We start from the raw sequence: 21,012 nt of genomic DNA, 5'->3' as shown, positions 1-21,012 counted from the left end.
GCCAAACAAGGATTTGCAGTCGCCGTTATGGGTAATATTCCGTAAAAATTAAACATTTATTCGTATAGATATCCGTGAAGGGCTTACTTTATCCACACCAAATCATTAAGATGACTATCGAATACAAAACGATCGCCATTTCCCATCAACCGTGTCATATCTGGTTAATGCTCTTGCCATACTGGCCGAAATTCCTCTTCATTTTCTTGATAAACATTGATTATAATTACTTATTTCAATAAAATTTTAACCCATTATATAATTGGATGCTAATAAAGCCATATAATCGCATTATTGACATTAATTTATTGATATATTCAATATTTTAACCGTGAGCTTTCGTAATAGCGCCACGGTGTTCTATACGCTCTGGCAACCGGAGTCTGCATCGTTCTTTTCAGCGTGTAGGTTCGCCAGGTTGGTCGGTGATAAAATTGGCCGTAAATATGTCGGGTTCTGTGACTATTAGAACGAGAAAGTTCATGACAAACCGCCTTCTGCAGCGGAAACAAATGGTAGTAGATGTCATCCATCCAGGAAAACCTACCGTGCCAAAGTCAGAAATCCGCGAACAGCTGGCCAAAGTCTACAAGACGACCTCCGATGTTGTTATTGCTTTCGGATTCAAAACCCAGTTCGGTGGTGGAAAGACCTCAGGATTCGCCCTTATCTACGACACCTTGGATTACGCTAAAAAATTCGAACCCCGATACAGACTGGTGAGGCAAGGCCTGGCCCCGAAGAAAGAACGTCCGTCACGGAAACAGAGGAAAGAACGCAAGAATCGTCAAAAGAAAGTGCGTGGCACAGCTAAAGCTAAAGTTGGTGCTGGCAAGAAGAAGTGATTTCCTCTTAACTTCGATTGCATGTTGCTTACTACGATCCTGTATCTTTTGAGCTCTCATGCGTTGAGGAATAAAGTCAATTTTCCTGAGATACAATTCTGTCTCTGTAGATGTGAAGGTGAGCTAAGTTCTCATATTTCGATAGGAATCAATTCTTGGAGGTACAGAACTTCAATATGCTATTGAATAGTGTATTTATACTGAAATAATCCTGAATATTTTCAGTTGACACTCGTCAGCAACTAGTACAGAATGTACCATACACCACACGATTCCTGTTATCAATTCTCTACGATATAGTTTCTGATGATCTGACGACGAAAATTTTTGAGTTGAATAAATATCCTCCAACAAACGACCAACGTAATTATCTTGGGCCCCTTCGAGCTCACCCAATTAGGGGTTTGGGTGCAGCTGTTACGGCCCAGATAGATCATAGGGGAAAACTCCTGTGTATATTATGATCGTCCGCTGCTCCATCCGCATCGCGAAACGTAATGATCAGATCCCCGCATCCACTCCACTGTGTGTTAAGGGTTTTAGTTCCACTATTGCCGGGAATAATATATTCATTCTGGGCCAGCTTCAAACAATTCATTAATGAATAGGGTGCTAGTACTACAGTGGAGAAAGAGTTTTTTAATATGCATGCTGTACGTACAATGTACATTGTATGTCTTGAACCTAACCAACTGAAGTTGCGATGTCAGAATATTCAATCCAATGATCCAATAATCAATTCGTGTGACTCTTACATTATGTTCAATGATTTCCAGGCCGGACATTTCAAACCGACTCCAAAGATTAATGCGCTTCGCTAAATCCTCAATCCATTACGATTCGTTGCGGTGGTGCGGTGCACCTTCACCAGAAGTTGCGAATAATTTGTAATTATGGCTGTTTTTGTCTTACAATAATACGACCTGCCGAAGTACAGTAAATCTATACATCAATTACACTTTATTCCGGCTCTATTGCACCCCCTTTCAACGGCATACGACATATGACCCTGCCGGAATTCTTGCGTACTTCAGCATAACCTTCCAGGTATTATATAATTGAAATTACTTCAGTTACTGTTAGCCGTAGGTTGTCATGGTCAGTGGAAAAAGCCGCCGTTTGTCCCTCCTGCTTTTGACTTGTACATGCTGAGTCCATACGTGCCACTACATCTCATCAGAGTCGGATGAAAAGTTTATGAATATATTTGTAATGTTTAACATAAGAAATATAACTAAACTTGAACCAATTCTAAAATTTTCTAAATGGCTTTGTGGCCCACCTCGAAATGCTCTGTGGCCCACCCTTTGAGAACCCCTGTGCTAGGGTAACAGGGCGCAGGCCTTGATTGTTGGAGACGTATCCGTCATACATTAGTGATTCATTAATATAATATATATACAAATATAATCCAGCAGAATTGAATCCAAACCATAAAAACTATCCTAAAAGTATGTCCAAGATGGAATATCTATTTCCCGTGTTACATAGAATCAGCTGTACTTAACCATTCTGACAAAACAATGTTGCATGCCCTACTCAATGTAAAGTTGCGGTGAATTGATTGAAATTGGATTGCGAGTTCCACTCCTGACGCTATCGTGTTCAACTGACTGATGCATTGAATATTGATCTGTAGGTAATTTAAATCTTGAGATTTATTTCATAGCATAACATTCCTATCCCCAATTTTCCCGCTAATGGAAACGCACCGTGCATGTGTAACATTGTCTTCCATTCAGAAAATATATTTCGTATCTTGTCTAGTTGTAAATGAGCAATTTGCAAATCAAAAGAAGAACTATCAGGATGTTCACGCCGCAGATTCCTCCTGCAAGATGTATTGCACTTGTGATGTCAACAGTAAAATAATATATATCTTGCGGTTGACATGAAATGAATGTCCTGGCTGTTCTGTATCAAATATATGTAGGAGTTAAGGTTACCTGGAGGAGTGGAGGATGCTTCTGCGCAAAGCTTGTTGTCACAATGATACTTTTCCGGGCAATTGCTGCAGGAACTACCTTTCTCATACGGCAACCGATCTGAATCCAGAAAAATGTGGTCAGTTCACCCTGGTGTTGGTATCCAATCAAATTCCACCCCTTACAATGGACCTTGGACATAACATTTTCCAGCCACCAATCAAAATATACAGACTAAAGCTTAAATTTGTGATGCAGATGCATTACCAAGTGATCTCCCGAACAGATTCCCTACTTTATCAATCATATATTTGATAAACACAACACTGAAACTCTGTTCATACCAAGTTTAATCGAGATAGTAGCCTACCAGTATATCAATAATTTCATCAGATCATAAACACCACAAGGCTGCGATAGAATGGAAAGATAGGAAGGTACCAAAACGACTTCGAGTAGTCCATGAAATCAGGCACCCACCTGGGTCCAGAGACTATGTAAAGAGGCATGCACGCACGCACACAGTGTACTGCACACTCTTAGACACTGAATGAAGAGTAGGATAATAGAAGATGACACAAGAAGGACAAGTGACAACAATGAGATGGCATGTATCAAAAGGCGGGTTCGATGTCGATCCACCAAGGAAATATGGTCCAAATTATGTCATACTTTTACGGGTACCTACGCAAGACCTAACAGCAACAGCTCTAATGGTAGGGTTACCATACGTCCTCTTTTAAGAGGATTTGTCCTATTTTTGAGAATTTCGGTCAAATTTACGGCCAAAATCGACTGAGATGCCGTAAATCAGCACTGAAGTTACGCTCAAGCGGGTATTTCGGGAGCTGAGCCGGAGATGACCTTATTTTTAGTCAACCAGCTGACAATGTGAAGGAAAAAACTGTATTTTTGTCGCAGGGCTAGAAATTTGACCTTTTTTATTAGTCAACCGACCAGGAAGTGTGAAAAATTTACCATTATATCAGGATTTTTCACCAGTTTTTGCATGTCTGAAAAGTGTCCTCTTTTCAGATTTCCAAAATACGGTAACCCTATCTAATGGTACCCAATTTGATAGAGATAATTTCATGAAAAATTTTATCAGATAAATACACCACGCGACTTTGATATAATGAAAAGATAGGAGGGTACCGAAACGACATGGAGTAGTCTTTTAATCAGACACCCACCTTGGCCTACAGCATGTAAATAAGAGGCATGCACACTGGATAAAAGAGGATGAAAACATGAAAGTAAGCGACAAAAATTAGCGAGGTCGATGTGTCAGACTGTGGTCCGGTAATCTTGAGGGCAATTTTTATCTAGGGTTACCATACGTCCTTTAGAAGGATTTGTCCTCCTTTTTCAGGTTTTTGAAGATGTCCCCCGATGACGCCTAAATGTCCTACTTTTTGACAATTCGTCCTCATTTACAGCTAGGATAATGGACAGATTCGAGTGAAATGGGCATAAATGACGCTAAATAGCAAAGACGGACGTTCGAGCGGGAAATTCGGGGTTCGATCAAAAGCATCGATCTTTTTTCAGTCAAGTCACCAAATCTTACAGCAAAAATAGCGAAGTCGTATGTTTTCAGTCTTGGTCAACCAACTTTTCTGATTTAGTGAAAGTGTCATGTGCTCCTTTCCCGATTCCAAAATATGGTAACCCTACTATTATACACTACGGCGAATACGTTTCAAATCTGTCTTACTCCTATAATCTTCAAATGGGCAATTTAACATTCCACCTAGCGGTTCTCAACCTTTTTGTCTTCGCGGACCCCCACGAAGTTTTAGTTCAAATTTAGCTCAATTATCGTGCAAATGATAACAGAAGGCTTAAACAGCCACAAAATGATTTTTCTTGAAAATAGGATTATATAAACTATTTATGTAGAAATTGGGTTGACTTCTATTATTTCAAAGCGAATTCTGCAACTGCATTTCTAGAAATACGTGGTCGTGTCTTGAAAATTCGCGCCTTTGATTTGATATGAACGAGTGCCGAAAATCCATTTCCACAAATATATGTGGTGGCGAATGTAATAATTACACGTAACGCTTCCGGCGAAATATTCGGGTATGATCACAGCAAATATATGGCACCAAAATTGACACAATTTTTTTTAAATGAACATTGAACATATATATAGCGTCAAGCCTGGTCATCTCTATCCAGCAGTTTAGCTTGAAGGTATTATATGTAGGTTATGTAGCCTATTTCACAGGAGAAATGGATTTTTGTAAACATTTCAAAGTCACCGCGATTGACCGCGTGCACATCCAACTTTTTTCCACAATCCCCAGCAAAACATCTCTAAACAGCAAAATGTTTATATCAGTAGGCTATTGGCAATTTAGCAATTAGAATGAGTCCACACCAGGGTTGTAACCAAGTCACAAGTCAATCTCACTTTTATAGTTTTGACTCGAGTAATGTCGAGTCATTTTCAATTCACCACCGAGTCCAAGTCAGCGAGCAGAGGGTCGAGTCCGAGTCTTGGTATTATGACTCGAGTCCAAGTCATTGTGTTGACTGCTCAATTCCCAGTTAAAGTCTTTGTTAAACCCACTTTTTATAAATCTGTTTGGTGATATCGAATGGTTTGCATTTATAATGTAGTAATGGTCCCCACTTTTAGCAGTGTCTGGTTGCATTTTCAAGTATCAAAGACGAATTCCCAATGATGTGGTTACTTTACTATTCTTCGAAATTACAATGAAATGTCGGTCTTGGCCGTCTGAGTCTCGAGTCATATGACTTGGTACGAGTCATGCGCAATGAGTTGAGTCGATACATAGATTGACTCGGGTCGAGTCATTTCGGTATTTTGAGAAAATGACTCGAGTCATCAGAAAATCTTGAGTCGAGTCATTACAACCCTGGTCTGCACAGCATGATATTTCATCTGAGATGGCCATTCTGTTGATGTGAGCTCTGGAGTTTTACTAGTAATGAAGCGAAACTGCCTCGCGATTTTCCGAATTTAAAGAAATACAAATTAGGTTATCAACTATTTTGAGGCTTCGTAGACCCCCAGGGGTCCGCAGACCCCCGATTGAGAACCACCTGTTCTACTTTAGCCTATGCTTGTTTCGGGCGACGATGAGAAAACTCACTGTTCACATTTCCACCAGGTCCGTAATTGCACACGACGAGAGTCGCACCATACCAAGGATTTCCATTCACATCAATTGCTGCGCACGTTGACATTCCGCAGCCAAGCTTTTCGCTTTCAGCCCAAACGTTCTGAATGGTATTAAGAGTGGGATTCATTGAGTAGGCCCTCGTTGCGAGACCGTCAAGTTTAGAAAGTTTTAATTTCGAGTTTTCGACGTGTACATTTTCTGCGGCCTGCAGTCACCAGCTGGGAGTTGTGATTGCTCTCGTAATTACAGAGGTGGTCAGTAACGAAGTACTTCTACTTTTTAGAAGTACCCAAGTAGTTTTCCTCTACTTCTGGTACTTACTCAAGTAGATCTGATTTTCTCTACTTCTACTTCGTAATATTTTGTGATAATGATGGGAGTATAAAGATAATTGCTCGCCACTAAACATCAGCCCCTGCCAAGTGTTGCAGTGACTAATTACGCAGAGGTGGTCAAGAAAGCTACTCAAGTAGAAGTAGCGATGAAAAAATCTACTCAAGTACGAGTAGAAGTACTTCTTCCATAGGCCACCAAAACTACTTGAAGTAGAAGTAGAATTTACTGACTTTAAATCTACTCAAGTAAGTAAGTAGTTTTGACTTACTTTTCGCTATTTTCAGTTTGTCAAGTAGAAGTAGCTTAATCCCCCAATACGAAAGATAGCCTGGGGAATTTCGGGGTTGTTTTCACATAGTACCAACATTTAATATTCATAAAAGTTGAGTAAAGCCCAAAAATTTTGTTGCGCTTCGCGCACAGTAGTTGGAGTGGCAGTGGAGTGACAAATATGTTTTCACGAAAGTATCAGTGAATATACTTTAGGTAACGGATTGCTTGGTTCCGCTCACACCGTATTGTCGCCCGTATCAAATATTTCATCACAGTAAATATGGCCCACCATAACGTTTGAAACTACCGTTTCGCAATCGAGCAATTACCTGTCATATCGTAATCTAGTAGCCTATGATGTGTCCTGTTAATCTGGAAAATCCAGCTTTTTTCAACGTTACACCTGTTTTAGCAGATCACCTTCGAAGCTTTATGTACAAAAGACATGAAATATATTTTCCGCTTTTTAGGATTGGTATTTGTATTTCACTTTCAATTCCGAGTATCATACTTTGAGTTTTAATTACTTTCAGTTCTTTTGTCTGCAGAACATACATGTTGAAGCATAAAAGCAAGTGTAGTAATGCCTCTATTTTGCGAAAATATAGCTACACTAAATATAAATTTTACGATCCACAATATTTTTTATTATAACGTATAGCCTACCAATCGCGCAAAATGTTGAAACCGTATCCGGTACGACTTCTCAGTATTGCTCTTCTCCTAAACTTGTGCCTTATAATATGGGGTAGGGCGCCATGCCATGATATTCTCCAAAACGGGTTCTTCTCGTAAACAGAGGATTAGTATCGCATTTTCATATCAATACTAATTTGCATCCCATGATGCGACAGAATACTTATTCTGTCGAAAATTGATATCTCCTGCGATGCATCAATACGAATCAAGCTCTCTGCACCTTCCGCATATCTCAATTTGCAGCTTTTGACAGTCCATGCGAACGAATTGTGACTGTTTTCAAAACTACTTACTTGCTTGAGTAGATTTAAAGTCAGTAAATTCTACTTCTACTTCAAGTAGTTTTGGTGGCCTATGGAAGAAGTACTTCTACTCGTACTTGAGTAGATTTTTTCATCGCTACTTCTACTTCTACTTGAGTAGCTTTCTTGACCACCTCTGTGTAATTAGTCACTGCAACACTTGGCAGGGGCTGATGTTTAGTGGCGAGCAATTATCTTTATACTCCCATCATTATCAGCAGGTCGATCGATACGTTGAGTCAGCGTCATGGATGGTTAGGGTTCACCGCAATATTAGATAGCAGTAGGGCAGGGGCGGCGAACCTTTTCGGCCAAAGGGCCATATGAGATTTGCGAACCATTGCGCGGGCCACTTGAATTTTGGTGAAGTTTTTTCAGTCGTCCGATAGGAGCGAGCCGGATTAGGTAACGATGAAAACAACAATTATAATACTACGAATATATGGTCATGGTCATTGGTCATATACGGTTCATATAATACGAAGATCTACGAAAATGTGATTATAGCCCCTGGCATATAGGCTATACGCCAAATCGTCGATAATATCAATAATAATATCAACGAAAAACTCCAAGAACTCCACTTCTACTAGTTGGAATTGAGTCTGTGCAACTCAAATTTGTTTTGCATCGTCTCTGAAGACAGCTCAACAATTACATAGGGTAGACAGAAAAATTTGAATTTTTTTTTCAATTTTCCTGTTTAAATTCAAAAAATTAATTGGATCTGCGGATCCGTATACTTGTTAGAATTGAACCAAATTTGGTGTGCAGCGTTTTCAAGTTATTTTTGAACAGCCCTAACCGATAGTCATCAATATCCCAACTTTTGCGGTCAGGCGATTAAAATTTTTAATTGGCCTAGCAAGTTCACAATTAATTACCTGGGTAATTTATTATTTGATATTTTATCTAGTTTCGAGAATTATCTCGCGAGCCACTCAAAATCTTCTCGCGGGTCACGGGTTGGCCGCCCCAGCAGTAATGGGGTTCGATTTTAAGTCTGACCGCAAACAACGTACGTTTCATGATACCACAGAAACCATGCAGCAGTATAGCGGCATTCGCAGAAACTCTGTGACTGGGGCGGGACCTTTCAATTCAGGGATCCTAAGCCCCGCAAGGGGTCCATAAATATTCCGTAAATCTACAATTCTACATAATAAAGTATTTTTGAGCAAATTCGGGCGATTTATATTGTCAAGAGATATTTTGATTTCCGTATGGGTAGGCCTACTCCTAGAAAACACTCGTAATTCAGCGAATTAGTTGTTGGTCACTGCAAATGCCAAGGTTTCACTCTGCTGTCGCTTCTATCTGTCGAGATGTCAAGTCCAGAGATGATGAAATCTGCGGGTGCGGGACTATTCGTTGGTCGAGGCCAGTGCGTCTAGAATCCAGGCCTATTGATATTCCAGGTTTCAGATATCCCTCTCTTGTACGCATTACGCGCGCTTGATTTGTTCCACAGGATTGATCGGCACATAGGACCGTTTATCTATTACTGCTAAATAGACCGTTTAAATTGCAAAAATATGCCATAGTCGAATGTGATACAGTGGTCAATTACTTAGTGATTATTATAATCTTACTCAAAACGACTTGTGCCAATCGATGCGGTGTACTTTTTAACAAGGCTCCTGAATTAACGAGTATTAGTTGGCCTATTAGTAGACTATCAGAGTCTTTCCTCGTGAATCGGGCCTTACGGCACTTTGTTTGCTGTGGATAGGATATGCGTGTGTATATTGTATGCTTGTTTTTGCGGATTGCGTGATATGGTGGCGTATTGCCTATATCAGTGGTTCGCAACCTTTTTGACCTCGCGGCATCCTTTGAAATTGAAAAATAGTTCGCGGCACACCATCACAGTGGTTCTGAGCGTTTTTGGCTACGGCACCTGCAAACTACCAGAATACTTATTAGCGTAGTAACGCGGAATAATGTGACCAGTGACCACCTCTGCAGTCGATCCAAAATGTTTCTGTACTTCCTTTCTTAAATAAACTTCTTCATATTAATAATTCTAAAAGTTAACTTTTGTACGTACAGGGTACGACAGCGTTCCTGGTATAGCTTACTAATCCGTGATAGAAAGTCGCCGTTTTCCTCGAGCCAGAACATCGTTCCTTCGAAGGCTTCGTGATTACAATAAACAGGACGTATTCAGACGAAAGTAAAAGCCGTGATTTTAATATACAACTTCACAGCAACTTCGGACTCCCTTAGATACGATTGCATAAGATTTGTTTGACAATAAATCTGACCACTGCTGCATTGGGTCAAGAGATCAAGCGCGATTGCCGCTAACGAATACAGAGGCGTAGAGGTGTAGGCTATACCAGGCTATACAATGCATTTTCATGCAGATACTTCCAACAAACCAAGATTATAACCTCATATAGAAGATGTTTGATCAACCTTACTTCTCAATTCTCATATTTGCCGGCTGTAACACAACGTTGTGCTACAAGTCTACATTGTAATGGCAGTGCCGGCACGATACCTATAACAATCACAATGTGGATTTTCATGTTTGAAATTCGAATTTATAAACGCAAACGCCAATCCCGAAGGAGTTCATTTATCGCTGTTGATTGGGGAGACAGTGGGGATTGGAAAACTGTATTGCCATACAGGCGCCGCCATGTCTGCTCTTCCCCGCGTGCGATCAATCAACGTATCGTGCAAAACTGATTTCAGCCTTCAAGGCACGCGATCTGCCCGGTGAAGCGAATTTAAGTGGGATCTTGATTGTGGGCATATAATATCCATTTCGATTAGTCAAATATACAAACCTCACATCAAGCTCGATTTAGATTATTGATCGTTTGCTATAGACTAGAATTATTTTGCGCATCATTTCAAAATTCCAAAGAAATCGCTCGCATCACACTTGCGAGACGTAAATGGCACACTAGTGTGCCGCGGCACACCGGTTGTGAACCACTGGCCTATATTGAGCGCAGTCGAAGCGGGACATGGGGCTGAACAAAATGCCGGAACAAGATAGTATATTTATTGTATTGGTTGATTCATGACGAAGTATTCCGTAGTCTGCGACTTGCTTGGAATGACTCACCGAATTGTTATGTAGATCAGTGGTTCTCAACCGCCGGTTCGTGGCAAGTTTTCTGCCGGTCCACGACATGTATTACAATTTTGTATCTCAATTCCAAAATGCGGGGAGACGTACGTATACATTCTTCATTAATTAGAGAAATAAAACTTCAAATAATAAATTGAGTGAGAGGTTTGGAACGTATAGTTCTGTATTCAATAGTAATAAAGATTTCATGGTGTGGACGTATGTCAAAATTGTGCAAGTATTGTACGAAACTGTTTGAAAGTAACTAATTACGGCTCGTTTTGGACAAGTTATATGTGAAAGATGCATAAGGCTATGAACAATTGAACATAAACATACGTTGTCCAATTTCGACACTGCACTTAAGCGATACGAGCAGTATAATAGGATCTGGTAAACAGCATCCCATTCCTTTTCAAATAAGTCTGAACAATCACGATAAGTTAGTGGTCTTTAACTGGACTTCGCGAGCTTCGCCTTGCGTAAACTTCAACAGTATATCACTCATAAATAAGCTGCGTTGTCAAAAAGCAGCATTAAATGAACTTTACAATATTACATTTAAGATACATACACGTCGTAATTAATTTAGGGTTAATTTCGATTTTTGGAGGTCTACCGACGCGACATTTGTTTTGAAGTTTTAACGACCCGCGAGGTCAGAAGGGTGGAGATACTGATGTAATATAGACTATTGTTTCGACAACAGCGGTCATCGGCAATTGCACCATGCCGATATTCTATCTTTGTTTCCTGGACTGTCGACTTTATTTCTATTGACATTTCTCCTAGCGGTATGCCTATATTCTCGAACCATCACCACTTCATGGATACGATGCATAGCTGCCAACCTGCGTATAGTGTCCGCATACTTTCGACGGTTGACAAGTGTTGGTATCGTAATCGTAATAGTTTTTTTCTTCGTCCCAACTTAGAACAGCTTTCTCAAGAAACGCATCCGTGATTTGTGGAGAAGTTGAAATGTAAATATTCTCACCGATGTATCCCATTCCAGTTATTCCCTTGCAAAAGACAATAATAAGCGGTGGTAATTCAACAGTGATTCGTAGGCTATTAATCGTAGGCTACTACCATATCCACCAATCACCACAGGCATGGTTACTATACGTCATCGTTTAGGAGGATTTATCCTCATTTTTCAGGAAATTGAAAATGCATGTCCTCCGAGGACGCCTAAATGTCGTCCTTTTTGGCAATTCCTCCAGCTTTTACAGCTAGGGTAATAGACAGGGTCAGGGTCAGGGTCAACTGAAAATCGGCATAAATGACGTGGAATAGATAATACGGACGCTGGAGCGTGAAAGTGATGACCTGTATTTTTTTACGCAACACAACAAGATTTCCAGTAAATATATCAAAATCTGCTGTTTTCACTCTCCGTCATCTAACTTTTACGATATGGTTAAAGTGACGTCCTTTCCCGGTCCCAAAATATGGTAACCCTACCACATGGAGCTTTCCAAGTCACACGCGAGTAGCTGTGTAGTGTGTATATATAGTTGCTTGCTAATACGGCAATAGTCTCTTCCTTCGTAGAGTGGACTATATATATATTATATTATAATTGATTCAACTGAGCTGATTGGTTATTCGCAGTTCAGTTGTAAGCTCGTCTGGATGTTCTTACGCCGCCGAGTCGTACCTGACCGAATGTTATATTCAGTTCTCAAGATTACCAACCCTCGATCTGATATCAACCTCTATACCCTACACATGCGTAATTCATTTTAATCACTAATAGCCATTATGTTATCCCTTATTTCCATCCAGTGTGTAGTGCATGCCCCTTATTTACATCGCTATGTCAGGTAGGTGTCTGATTTCAAAGACTCACTTATTGCACCTTTCCTATCTTTCGCTGTATCGATAGTAATCTTGAAATATAGATCTGATAAATTGTTAAAAATGAAATGAAATGCAATTAATCGATTTTTAATGTTGAAAATTTGAAACCAGTTCACATTGCTTCAATTTTGCCGATCACTTCCCTATATATATACCATGTAGGCCTACATAGCCGGCTATGCTCGATGTCGATCTATCCAAATTGACGATGTTTGTTGCGCACAGTCGCAGAGCAGGTTAATTGTAACGAGAGATAGCTAGTGTCAGACCTGGCATTAGCAATTACGTATGATAGCATGTAGGCAAATTTGCACGCGAGTCAACGGTTGCGTTGCAATTTCTTCTCTTATATGGGTTTGTAGGGCAATGGAGTTTGCGATCACCCCTGGTTTGCCCTATACTCTATAGTTACTGTGTTTTGTCCAGCCGCCACTTACATAGTTATGTTCAAACTTGCAATTCCTCGAATAATTCATTGCCACTTCTTCCAAGAGGTCATTCCACTTCATTTCCAACATGTTGGCGGCTTGCGGCATCACGATACTCCGTAGCTCATTGTGTTTGTTGAGAAACAAATCTTTTTGAGATTGCGTTAAAACATGGGCAGAGGTGATTGATGCTCGCTCTTGAGTATTCCTGAACTGAGTTGCAGACACCACTGTCATACAAATGCTTAAAATCACAAAATATTTCATTACGGTCCTTGCTTTCTCTCCATTTAACTGATCTCTAGTCGGTTATGAAACTGTCCATTGGTTCTTGCAGAATTATATAAGCATCCAGTATTCTAACATGTATGGCATAAATTTTATTCACGTGCACTGTTCGCTAACAATGGTCTATTAAATAATTATAAATCACTATTTTATATTAGGCTTACCATACGTCCTCTTTTAAGAGGATTTGTCCTCTTTTTTGACTTTTTTGAAAGTGTCCTCGGAGGACGCCCTTTTGTCCTCTTTTTTGAGATTTTGTCCTCTTTTTTGAAAATTTAGGTCAGATTTAGAGGAAATTGCGAGTGATATGCCGCAAATTAGCGCAGAAGTGAAGCTCCGGCGGGTATTTCGGAGGGAAAAGTGGTGATTTCAGCTCTGAGCGAAAAGAAGACCTTTTTTTTTTTTTTTTTTTTTTTTTTTTTAGTCAACCGTTCATGAAGCGGGTGAAATTTACCTGTTTTTGAGAATTCTTCTCCAGTTATGCTTGACTGAAATTTCTGAAAAAGTGTCCTCTTTTTTCATTTCCGAAATATGGTAAGCCTATTTTATATATATTTGTAGTGTCGAAGTTGAAGTATAGCATATTTATTGAACAAATGATTCGAGGATATATCCTGTTGTTCGGTATCTGATAGGCAAATAGTTGACCCTGGCTGATAGCTATTTGGTCATTTTCGAGGAGAGTGTTAATCGCATCGTTATGATAGCGTAGTAGCTAGCACCAACATTTCATTTATTAGAATTTTTATCAAATCATTACAACATAAGATTGCGAGATAATGAAAAGATAGGAGCAAGGCCTGCGAATATCGTAGGCCCCATTAGGAGGATGCCGAACGAAATACAAGCAATTTCTTCTAAATGAATACAAGTCAGCCTTCGGGATTACGGGACCACGACCTAACATCGATCCCGCCTTCCGCCACATGCCACCTCATTTTATCGCTTGCCTTTTATATTCTCTGCTTTACTTTTCATTCAGTGAGCGTGCATATACACGGTAGGGTTGTTCAAAAATAACTCTTTTTCCAAATTTCACTCGTTTAGTGATAAAATTGTCAGGTTGCATAAAAAAAAAAACGCTACGCACCAAATTTTGGTCTATTCCTACCAGTAATGGCCCTCATCGCCGATTCCGCTGTAAATACAGCGCCTTCAAAAGCCCAGAGGAAGAGAGAGCCGAACTCTTGAAAGATGGCAGCTAAAGATCACGGTGAAGGAGCGAAAAGCAAAAAATACATATGACATTAATGAAATTCATGTACTGGGCGCAAATGACTGTAATAGCGATAAGCGCCAATAATGTGTCAATAAAACAAACAAACAAACCAGTAATGGCCGTGCGGCGTGCAATCTTAAATTGAAATTTCGACCATTTTTGAATTTATAGCATTTACGGTGAAAAATTTCTACACTTCAATATGACCAAATATCGTGTTCCAGGCATGCCTGAAGGGAAAGTGATGCTTTTTACTCGCGTTTACATCTTGATAAAGGCCTGTGATCGAGTTTGGATGATGAAATTGCTAATATATGAAAAATGAATATGACACTGATAAGCTGGAACTACATTGAAAGAGACTCGTGAACACGATAGTGATATACATCGCATATGAATACTTTCAGCACTGAAAATGAATTGCCAAGCAGATAAAATACAGTAAAATATATTTCCCAGGCTAGAAGCGATATCTTCTGTCGCGCCAGTGTGAATTTCACGAAATCAGTGCAAACGAGCTTATGGAAAACAGCACTCCGCAACAAAGCGCATTGTCGTATTACCAGGCTAAGTGAAGACAATTGTATGAAAAGACAATGATCAATAATCTGGAGATTATATTTTCCTCCGATCAAGACACACACAATGCGATAAGACACCATGCGATGTAATGAACGCATAGGAGGATGCCTAACGACGTGCAGTTGCGGTATCTTAAACTGATACCCACCTCGGCCTAGCGCCAAATGTCACAGAGCTCATTTTCAATGTTAATCTTTATGCCGTAGCTCGTTCTAGCTCTTCCCATTCCTTGCAAGTGCTTTCTTTCATCGGGTCTTTTTTCACCAACAAATCTCGAGGATGATATATGCAGTGAGGAAGATATGTCATCATTATTATCAACCAACTGGTAACATGACATACTTCAAACATCCAATTGTTCGTTGGCGCGAGTTCACTACGGTACATATAAATGGGCTTTGATGATGAAGATGCTCTAAAACTCCAAAATAATGCCTCAACATTCGTAATTGCCTCGTGGAGGTATATAGGAGTCGTGAAAAGCAAATATCATAACGCATTGCGAAGAAAACAGCCAAAACGTCGTCAAATCTACACCGGCACGTCATCAAGAGATACTTTCGGGTATCGATATTAACCTGGGAGATATATTTTGCTGTATTTTACCTGTGCGTCAATTCATTTTCTCTTCATGGTGCCTTGAAAGTATTTTATTTGCTAATATATATCACCATCGATTTAACGAGACTACTTCAATTTGATTTACTCATTTCCAGCAAATCCGTGTCTAATTAATTTTTCATTAATTAGCAATTTCACTATCTCAACTACATCACAGCCCAGTATACAGATGTAAACCCGTGAAAAAAGCATCATTTTCCCTTCAGGCATGCCTGGAACACGACGTTGCTGCGTACTTTGCCAATTGGTCTGCCGTCTCGTTGCCTTTAATATCGACGTGTACTGGTATACCAAGACGATTGGTTAGCTATACTTCTAATACATATCGACAGACACATTAAGCCACAATTGCAGCACTATATGCAACGCATAGATCGTGTGTATGTAGATTGTAGGTAGGCCTATTTCATATCTTACTAGGCTACATGAGCTGGTGTAAGTCGCAAAAACAACAAGGACAAAAGTTCCATTCCTATGCACAAAAGAAAATTGGTTGGAAGCTATATTTCGGTCATACCTCGATGCAATAATGTTCTGCGATCGTGATCAGTTCGCACAGAAACGCAAGAATTATGATTATTATTCATAAGATGAGAACGAGTAGAAAGCTAAAAACGACTTCTGTTAACCAACCTCGTCATTCAATTTTCCGCCCATCGCGCTCTCTCTGTTGCATCGGTACCTCTTCCCGTGTTTACAACCTAACCCAGTGATTCCCAAGCGCGGCCCCCAGATAGCCTTCTTGCGACCCCCAAAATATATTAAGAAATCGATTTATGACAAAAAATAAAATTTATATTTATAAAATACTCTTGCTTGGCTTGGCCTCTGTAGCTTTTTTATCATAGAATTGAAGGTAAGTTGTGAGTATAGACTGCTAACGTTACGTCACTGCTGTTTCAATGTAATGTGCCCTAACTTTCCAGTTGAGCGAGCAGTATCTAAGAGGTATAGGTATTGATAACTTTCAAAACCGGAGGAAAATCCTGAAAAAATGGTAAAATTTTCCCACTTCGTGGTCTCTTGACTAAAAAAATAAAAAGAGGCTCAACTCCCGGAAAATGCAGTTTTTCTTTCACATTAACAGGTGGTTCACTGAAAAAAAGGTCAACTTTGCGGTCCAGCTCTCGAAATAGCCGCCGTAGCGTTCCTACAGTGCTGACTTGATATATATCAGTCGAATTTGCCCTATATATGTAGGCTAACCAAAATCCTCAAAAAAGAAGACAAAATCTCAAAAAAGAAGACATTTGGGCGTCCTCCGAGGACACTTTAAAGAAAAAACAAAAAAAGAGGACAAATCATCTTAAAAGAGGACATATGGTAACCTTAAGATAAATAGATGTGCAACACGTCATTCACGGTTGAATACGCCGAGATGCATACTGCTTAGCCGACTAAAAGCAGCATAATTAGTAGTCCTATAGTCAGGGCCGTAACTGCCGCACCCCAAACCCCCCAATTCAGGGTGCCGAGCTCGAAGGGGGCCCAAAATTATTTCGTGAATTAGCATAAATTAAAGAGTATTTTTTGAAAATTTATGCAACTTTTACAAAAAATTTTCGCGCTTTGCGCAATTTCGATTCGCCACGTATCTTGATTATTGGGTACTCTTTCTCCAAGAAATACAAGCACGCAAGATTTATAGAAATGGGCCTACAGCATTGGCCATGACCGCACCACAATGCACCAAGACATACAAAGTTTTAGGCAATGTAGCATGTGAGCCATGTAACATGTGACTCCAAGAAGTGTGTCAGAACGATCAGTAGCGAGGAAGCCTTGGCCGTAAAGGACTGCTTTTATGCTGACCAAAAACTTGGAAGTACCAAAAACTGAGTTATATATACACACAATATATAGATAGGTTTAATTGTCCATAAAAGCGCCTAAATGACTGGCGCCGAATGTTCATCTTGTCTTGGCAATCTGAACCTCACAAGACAAATAGGCCTACCATCCCGCAGGAAAGAAAATTATATGCCAGTGAAGAAATATCAATCTGAAATCGTGGGATCTTTCAGTTTAGTAGGTTTGGGCAATTCTACATTTTTTGATATAGCAGACTGGAGGTCACGAAATAACATCATGTAAGAAGTCATACCTATAGGGGTCCGCCCGCCCGATGATGTTTAATTTTACGGGGTCTGCAGTTTCAAAGACACCTCTCACTCAGCTCTACCGGTAAATCTGATTACGTGAGCAAAGAGGACAACCATGCAATTCCCGATCTTGTTCACCGATTTTATCATGAATTATCGAAATATTCGCTCGTCGCGCTGTCTCTCGATTCTCGAACAACGTGATGCGGGGTCAGTTTATCCTATGGGAGCCCGGGGTCCTGACGAAGTGCTAGCTGTTACGTTCCTGCCAACGGGTATAACCCCGGAGATGTTTAATTTCTATTGAGGGGGCCTATACCTTTTCAAACACACCTCACTATCAGCTCTACCGGTAAATCAGATTACGAGAACAGAGAGAGGCAGGATGAAAATTGATAGCAATACATGCAATTCCCGATCATATTGACCGATTCAGTCATGAAACTAAAGACATTTCTCGCTTTTAGGCGAGAAAAGCTGATTCACTCAACGGACACCCAATGCAGCAGATAAGTAGCGGTAAACAGTGTACGGTTTTGAAATCTCGCCAGAGCAATAAAACTACGCCGAAATAGCCATGATGACTGTTTGGGTCCGTTTCATAGCCGTAGTATTTGTGTGGCCCCGACCGTACTCTGAAATTCTAAATTTGGCCCTCACACCAAAAAAGTTTCGGAACCACTGAGACCTAACCTTTGGCACAAGCAAACATAATCCATGACGCTAACCCAATATGTATTCGTAACATTACCCGTAACCCTATAACCTTAAGAAAGGAAAGGACGTGGTTTATTTTTGATGTTTTTGCGGCACATAGACCGACTCATGATACACATAGGCCTACACACGATCTGCGCATATGCATATCGTGAATGCATGATGTGCAATTTGCATATGTCACCGGACAAGGAAGGTACAGATAGAGCCTTTTATGGCTTTCTAAGTCTTGCACCACCCCTCCATGCTATCCCATCAATGCATGTGCGCCAAGCAGGGAAGTCATGGACTCATGGATACCAGTGTTACTATAATCAGGTCTTTGGTCTGACCCGGCCGGGGATCCAACCCACGACCTACCGATCAAGAAGCCGGACGCTTCACCATTGCGCTATTTTGACGGATCTTACCAGCTACCACAAGCTAAAGTATACGCTAACCTTACCGCTTACAGTCATCAGTATTTTAGTGCCCGTGCACCGGGATTGGGAGGGACTCATAACCTTTTCCATACGTCAATGAATGCCCCATCCGATCTCCGTCGGAATTCACCTCCATCTGAATTTACTGATTACCCAAATCAGACATACTGTAAATAGATGTTGATGACAAATATAGATCGCGATTACTGGCGGTTTTACATAAAAGTAAAGAACGCAACAAATCATGTCAGCGTGATCAATGACGTAATCCCGAGCAGGTCATGCATGACTACAACAAGGAAGTTATTATCCCAACCAAATATATATAAACAGGATGCTCCCAGACAATCAGATCCAATTTCAATTTCGTTTTGCTTGCCAAGTCAGGGTCAGCTTAGCGGTGTATCACACATTTCTTGTAAGCGCTTGGATTGGAACAGGTTCATACGTGAATTGTTAATTGATAAAGACAATGGGGTGACCAGACATTGATTAATTATTGCAGACATCCGATCCGAGTACCGTGGTTAGGTCACAAAGACAAAGGGCGATGTTATGGCATAGTAATTGGATTAATTGCTAATTGATACAGTTAACTTTGTGGATTGATCCTCGTTGTCAGTTTTGACCTTTTATGAAAAGAATTCAAGTTAGAACACTAAACTATACCTTATCGCAATTCGCAAGCCCTTTTTCTTCAGGCAGCGTGCACTTATTTGCACTAATAAATCAAAAATTAAAAAATGACTGAGGCAGACAAATTGAAGGATCATGGTTTTCGGACGCAAGGTTTACTAGCAGGTACTTGGTGAAACTAATCAGGCAAAGTAATTGATTGATGACTATTATTAGGTTGGGTTTAGTTCGCCATATTAATAGTTTCATCATTTCAAAATGATATACCGGTACAAGATTGTGTTGATATGAAAAGATAGACAAATTGGAGTACTCTTTCAATAGTCATGCGGACATACACTAGTATCATTCGTCTATTACCCAGGTATCAGGTCTAGTGTGTTTTGGATGTGTTCAAATCTGTCTATGGCTCAAGAATCGTGTCTGGGGCGTTTTCAAGTCTGTCTAGAGCCCTCAGGTACCGTAGCTATCTAATATTTTACATCAATGGAACTGAATTGATAGTTGGAAAATCGCGACTTAATAACGGCGTAATTTACATTTGGTAATATATTTGGAGTCTGGAATAGCATAGAAAGACCAGAATGACAAATTATAGCAAAGCGAAAATATGAAGATGAGCAACAAACAAAACGTTTTAGGGAGTTCATAATTTTTGTTGCATGTAATGAGAAGGTCCAGCCTCGCATTGTTTCAAACATAACTAACCATGGCCGAAAGAAAATGAAAACTTTACGGTTGTGAAAAATACCGTAATTTTCCATGCATAATACTCACCCATGTATAATACACCCCCTTAAAATGGCATGTCAAATCTGGGAAAAAGCCTGTAAAAAGCAGATGATCGAGTAAGCGTCTGATACGAGAACATTGTGTTCGTATGGAGCGTCATTGAAGCAGCAGAGAAGAAAGGTGTATCAACTAGATTTCTACCATAACGTGGGGTGTGAACCAGGCAAACGCTACTTTCACACTCTTCAAATTGATGAAAACAAGTCTAATGCACCTACCAGGGGGGAGGGGGGATAGATACGTTAATCAAATTTCCACCCAAGTCCGGGCACGATCGCTGGATGTGATGTGCGATTGACTACAAACAGAATAAATGTGTAATTGCAAGTTTTCTTTCGAGGGTAATTTGTTCAAAATTCTTGTACCTATGTATAATACACCCCCCCGATTTTAGGACAAAAATTGAATATAATGTAAGTATTATACATGGGAAATTCCGGTAGACGTAAACTACTCTGATTACACCGTGATGAAATTTTATAAATTGATTGTTAATATTAATTGAATCTGTCGCTACGAGCACTAGGGCTTAATAATTGCACGCCAGCCCGTGACAGGAACTGGGCAAAAGTGGTGATAGTTTATTTACTGATCATGAAGCTTTTTAAGCATCAAATAGATGACAATGAGAGTGTGATTAGCTGAAAATGGTGGCCTGTATTTAGTTGATAGTTTCCAAATTTTGCAGCAAGGTAACTCAGAATATTTGACTGCTA

The 21,012-nt window shown here is 40.0% G+C and overlaps 2 protein-coding genes across 3 annotated transcripts; one reads left to right on the top strand and one right to left on the bottom strand.

Moving 5' to 3' along the window:
* The first annotated feature begins 376 nt into the window (after window positions 1-376).
* On the top strand, window positions 377-941 carry LOC145442048 (small ribosomal subunit protein eS24-like). Its single transcript, XM_080320043.1, has one exon. It carries the CDS (start codon window positions 447-449, stop codon window positions 843-845), a length of 399 nt encoding a protein of 132 aa, XP_080176169.1. The 5' UTR covers window positions 377-446; the 3' UTR covers window positions 846-941.
* Window positions 942-2,559: 1,618 nt separating this feature from the next.
* On the bottom strand, window positions 2,560-13,259 carry LOC145442047 (peptidase inhibitor 16-like). 2 transcript variants are annotated; one of them, XM_080320041.1, is made up of 5 exons: window positions 12,927-13,259; window positions 11,475-11,645; window positions 5,896-6,025; window positions 2,792-2,890; window positions 2,560-2,676 (listed from the first exon to the last, which is right to left on the bottom strand). In XM_080320041.1, the coding sequence occupies exons 1-5, from the start codon at window positions 13,182-13,184 to the stop codon at window positions 2,609-2,611; spliced, it is 726 nt and encodes a 241-aa protein (XP_080176167.1). In that variant the 5' UTR covers window positions 13,185-13,259; the 3' UTR covers window positions 2,560-2,608. The 2 variants fall into 2 exon arrangements, with proteins under 2 accessions (XP_080176167.1, XP_080176168.1); XM_080320042.1 differs by lacking the exon at window positions 2,792-2,890 and having other exon boundaries at window positions 2,560-2,759.
* Window positions 13,260-21,012: the final 7,753 nt, after the last annotated feature.

The sequence above is a fragment of the Botryllus schlosseri genome, chromosome 6 (genome assembly GCF_051294905.1).
Source record: "Botryllus schlosseri isolate E-star chromosome 6, Bs_hap1, whole genome shotgun sequence".
NCBI lineage: Eukaryota > Metazoa > Chordata > Ascidiacea > Stolidobranchia > Styelidae > Botryllus > Botryllus schlosseri.
This window is presented reverse-complemented; position numbering and strand designations above follow the sequence as displayed.

What these genes read in the sequence shown, in the direction of transcription:
- LOC145442047 (XM_080320041.1), bottom strand. Translation starts at nt 13,184, where the DNA reads ATGAAATATTTTGTGATTTTAAGCATTTGTATGACAGTGGTGTCTGCA. An exon ending in ACCTGGTGGAAATGTGAACA is followed by an intron (nt 2,891 to 5,895) that starts GTGAGTTTTCTC and finishes TTCTGGATTCAG; the next exon opens with ATCGGTTGCCGTATGAGAAA. An exon ending in AGCATCCTCCACTCCTCCAG is followed by an intron (nt 2,677 to 2,791) that starts GTAACCTTAACT and finishes TACATCTTGCAG; the next exon opens with GAGGAATCTGCGGCGTGAAC.
- LOC145442048 (XM_080320043.1), top strand. Translation starts at nt 447, where the DNA reads ATGTCGGGTTCTGTGACTATTAGAACGAGAAAGTTCATGACAAACCGC.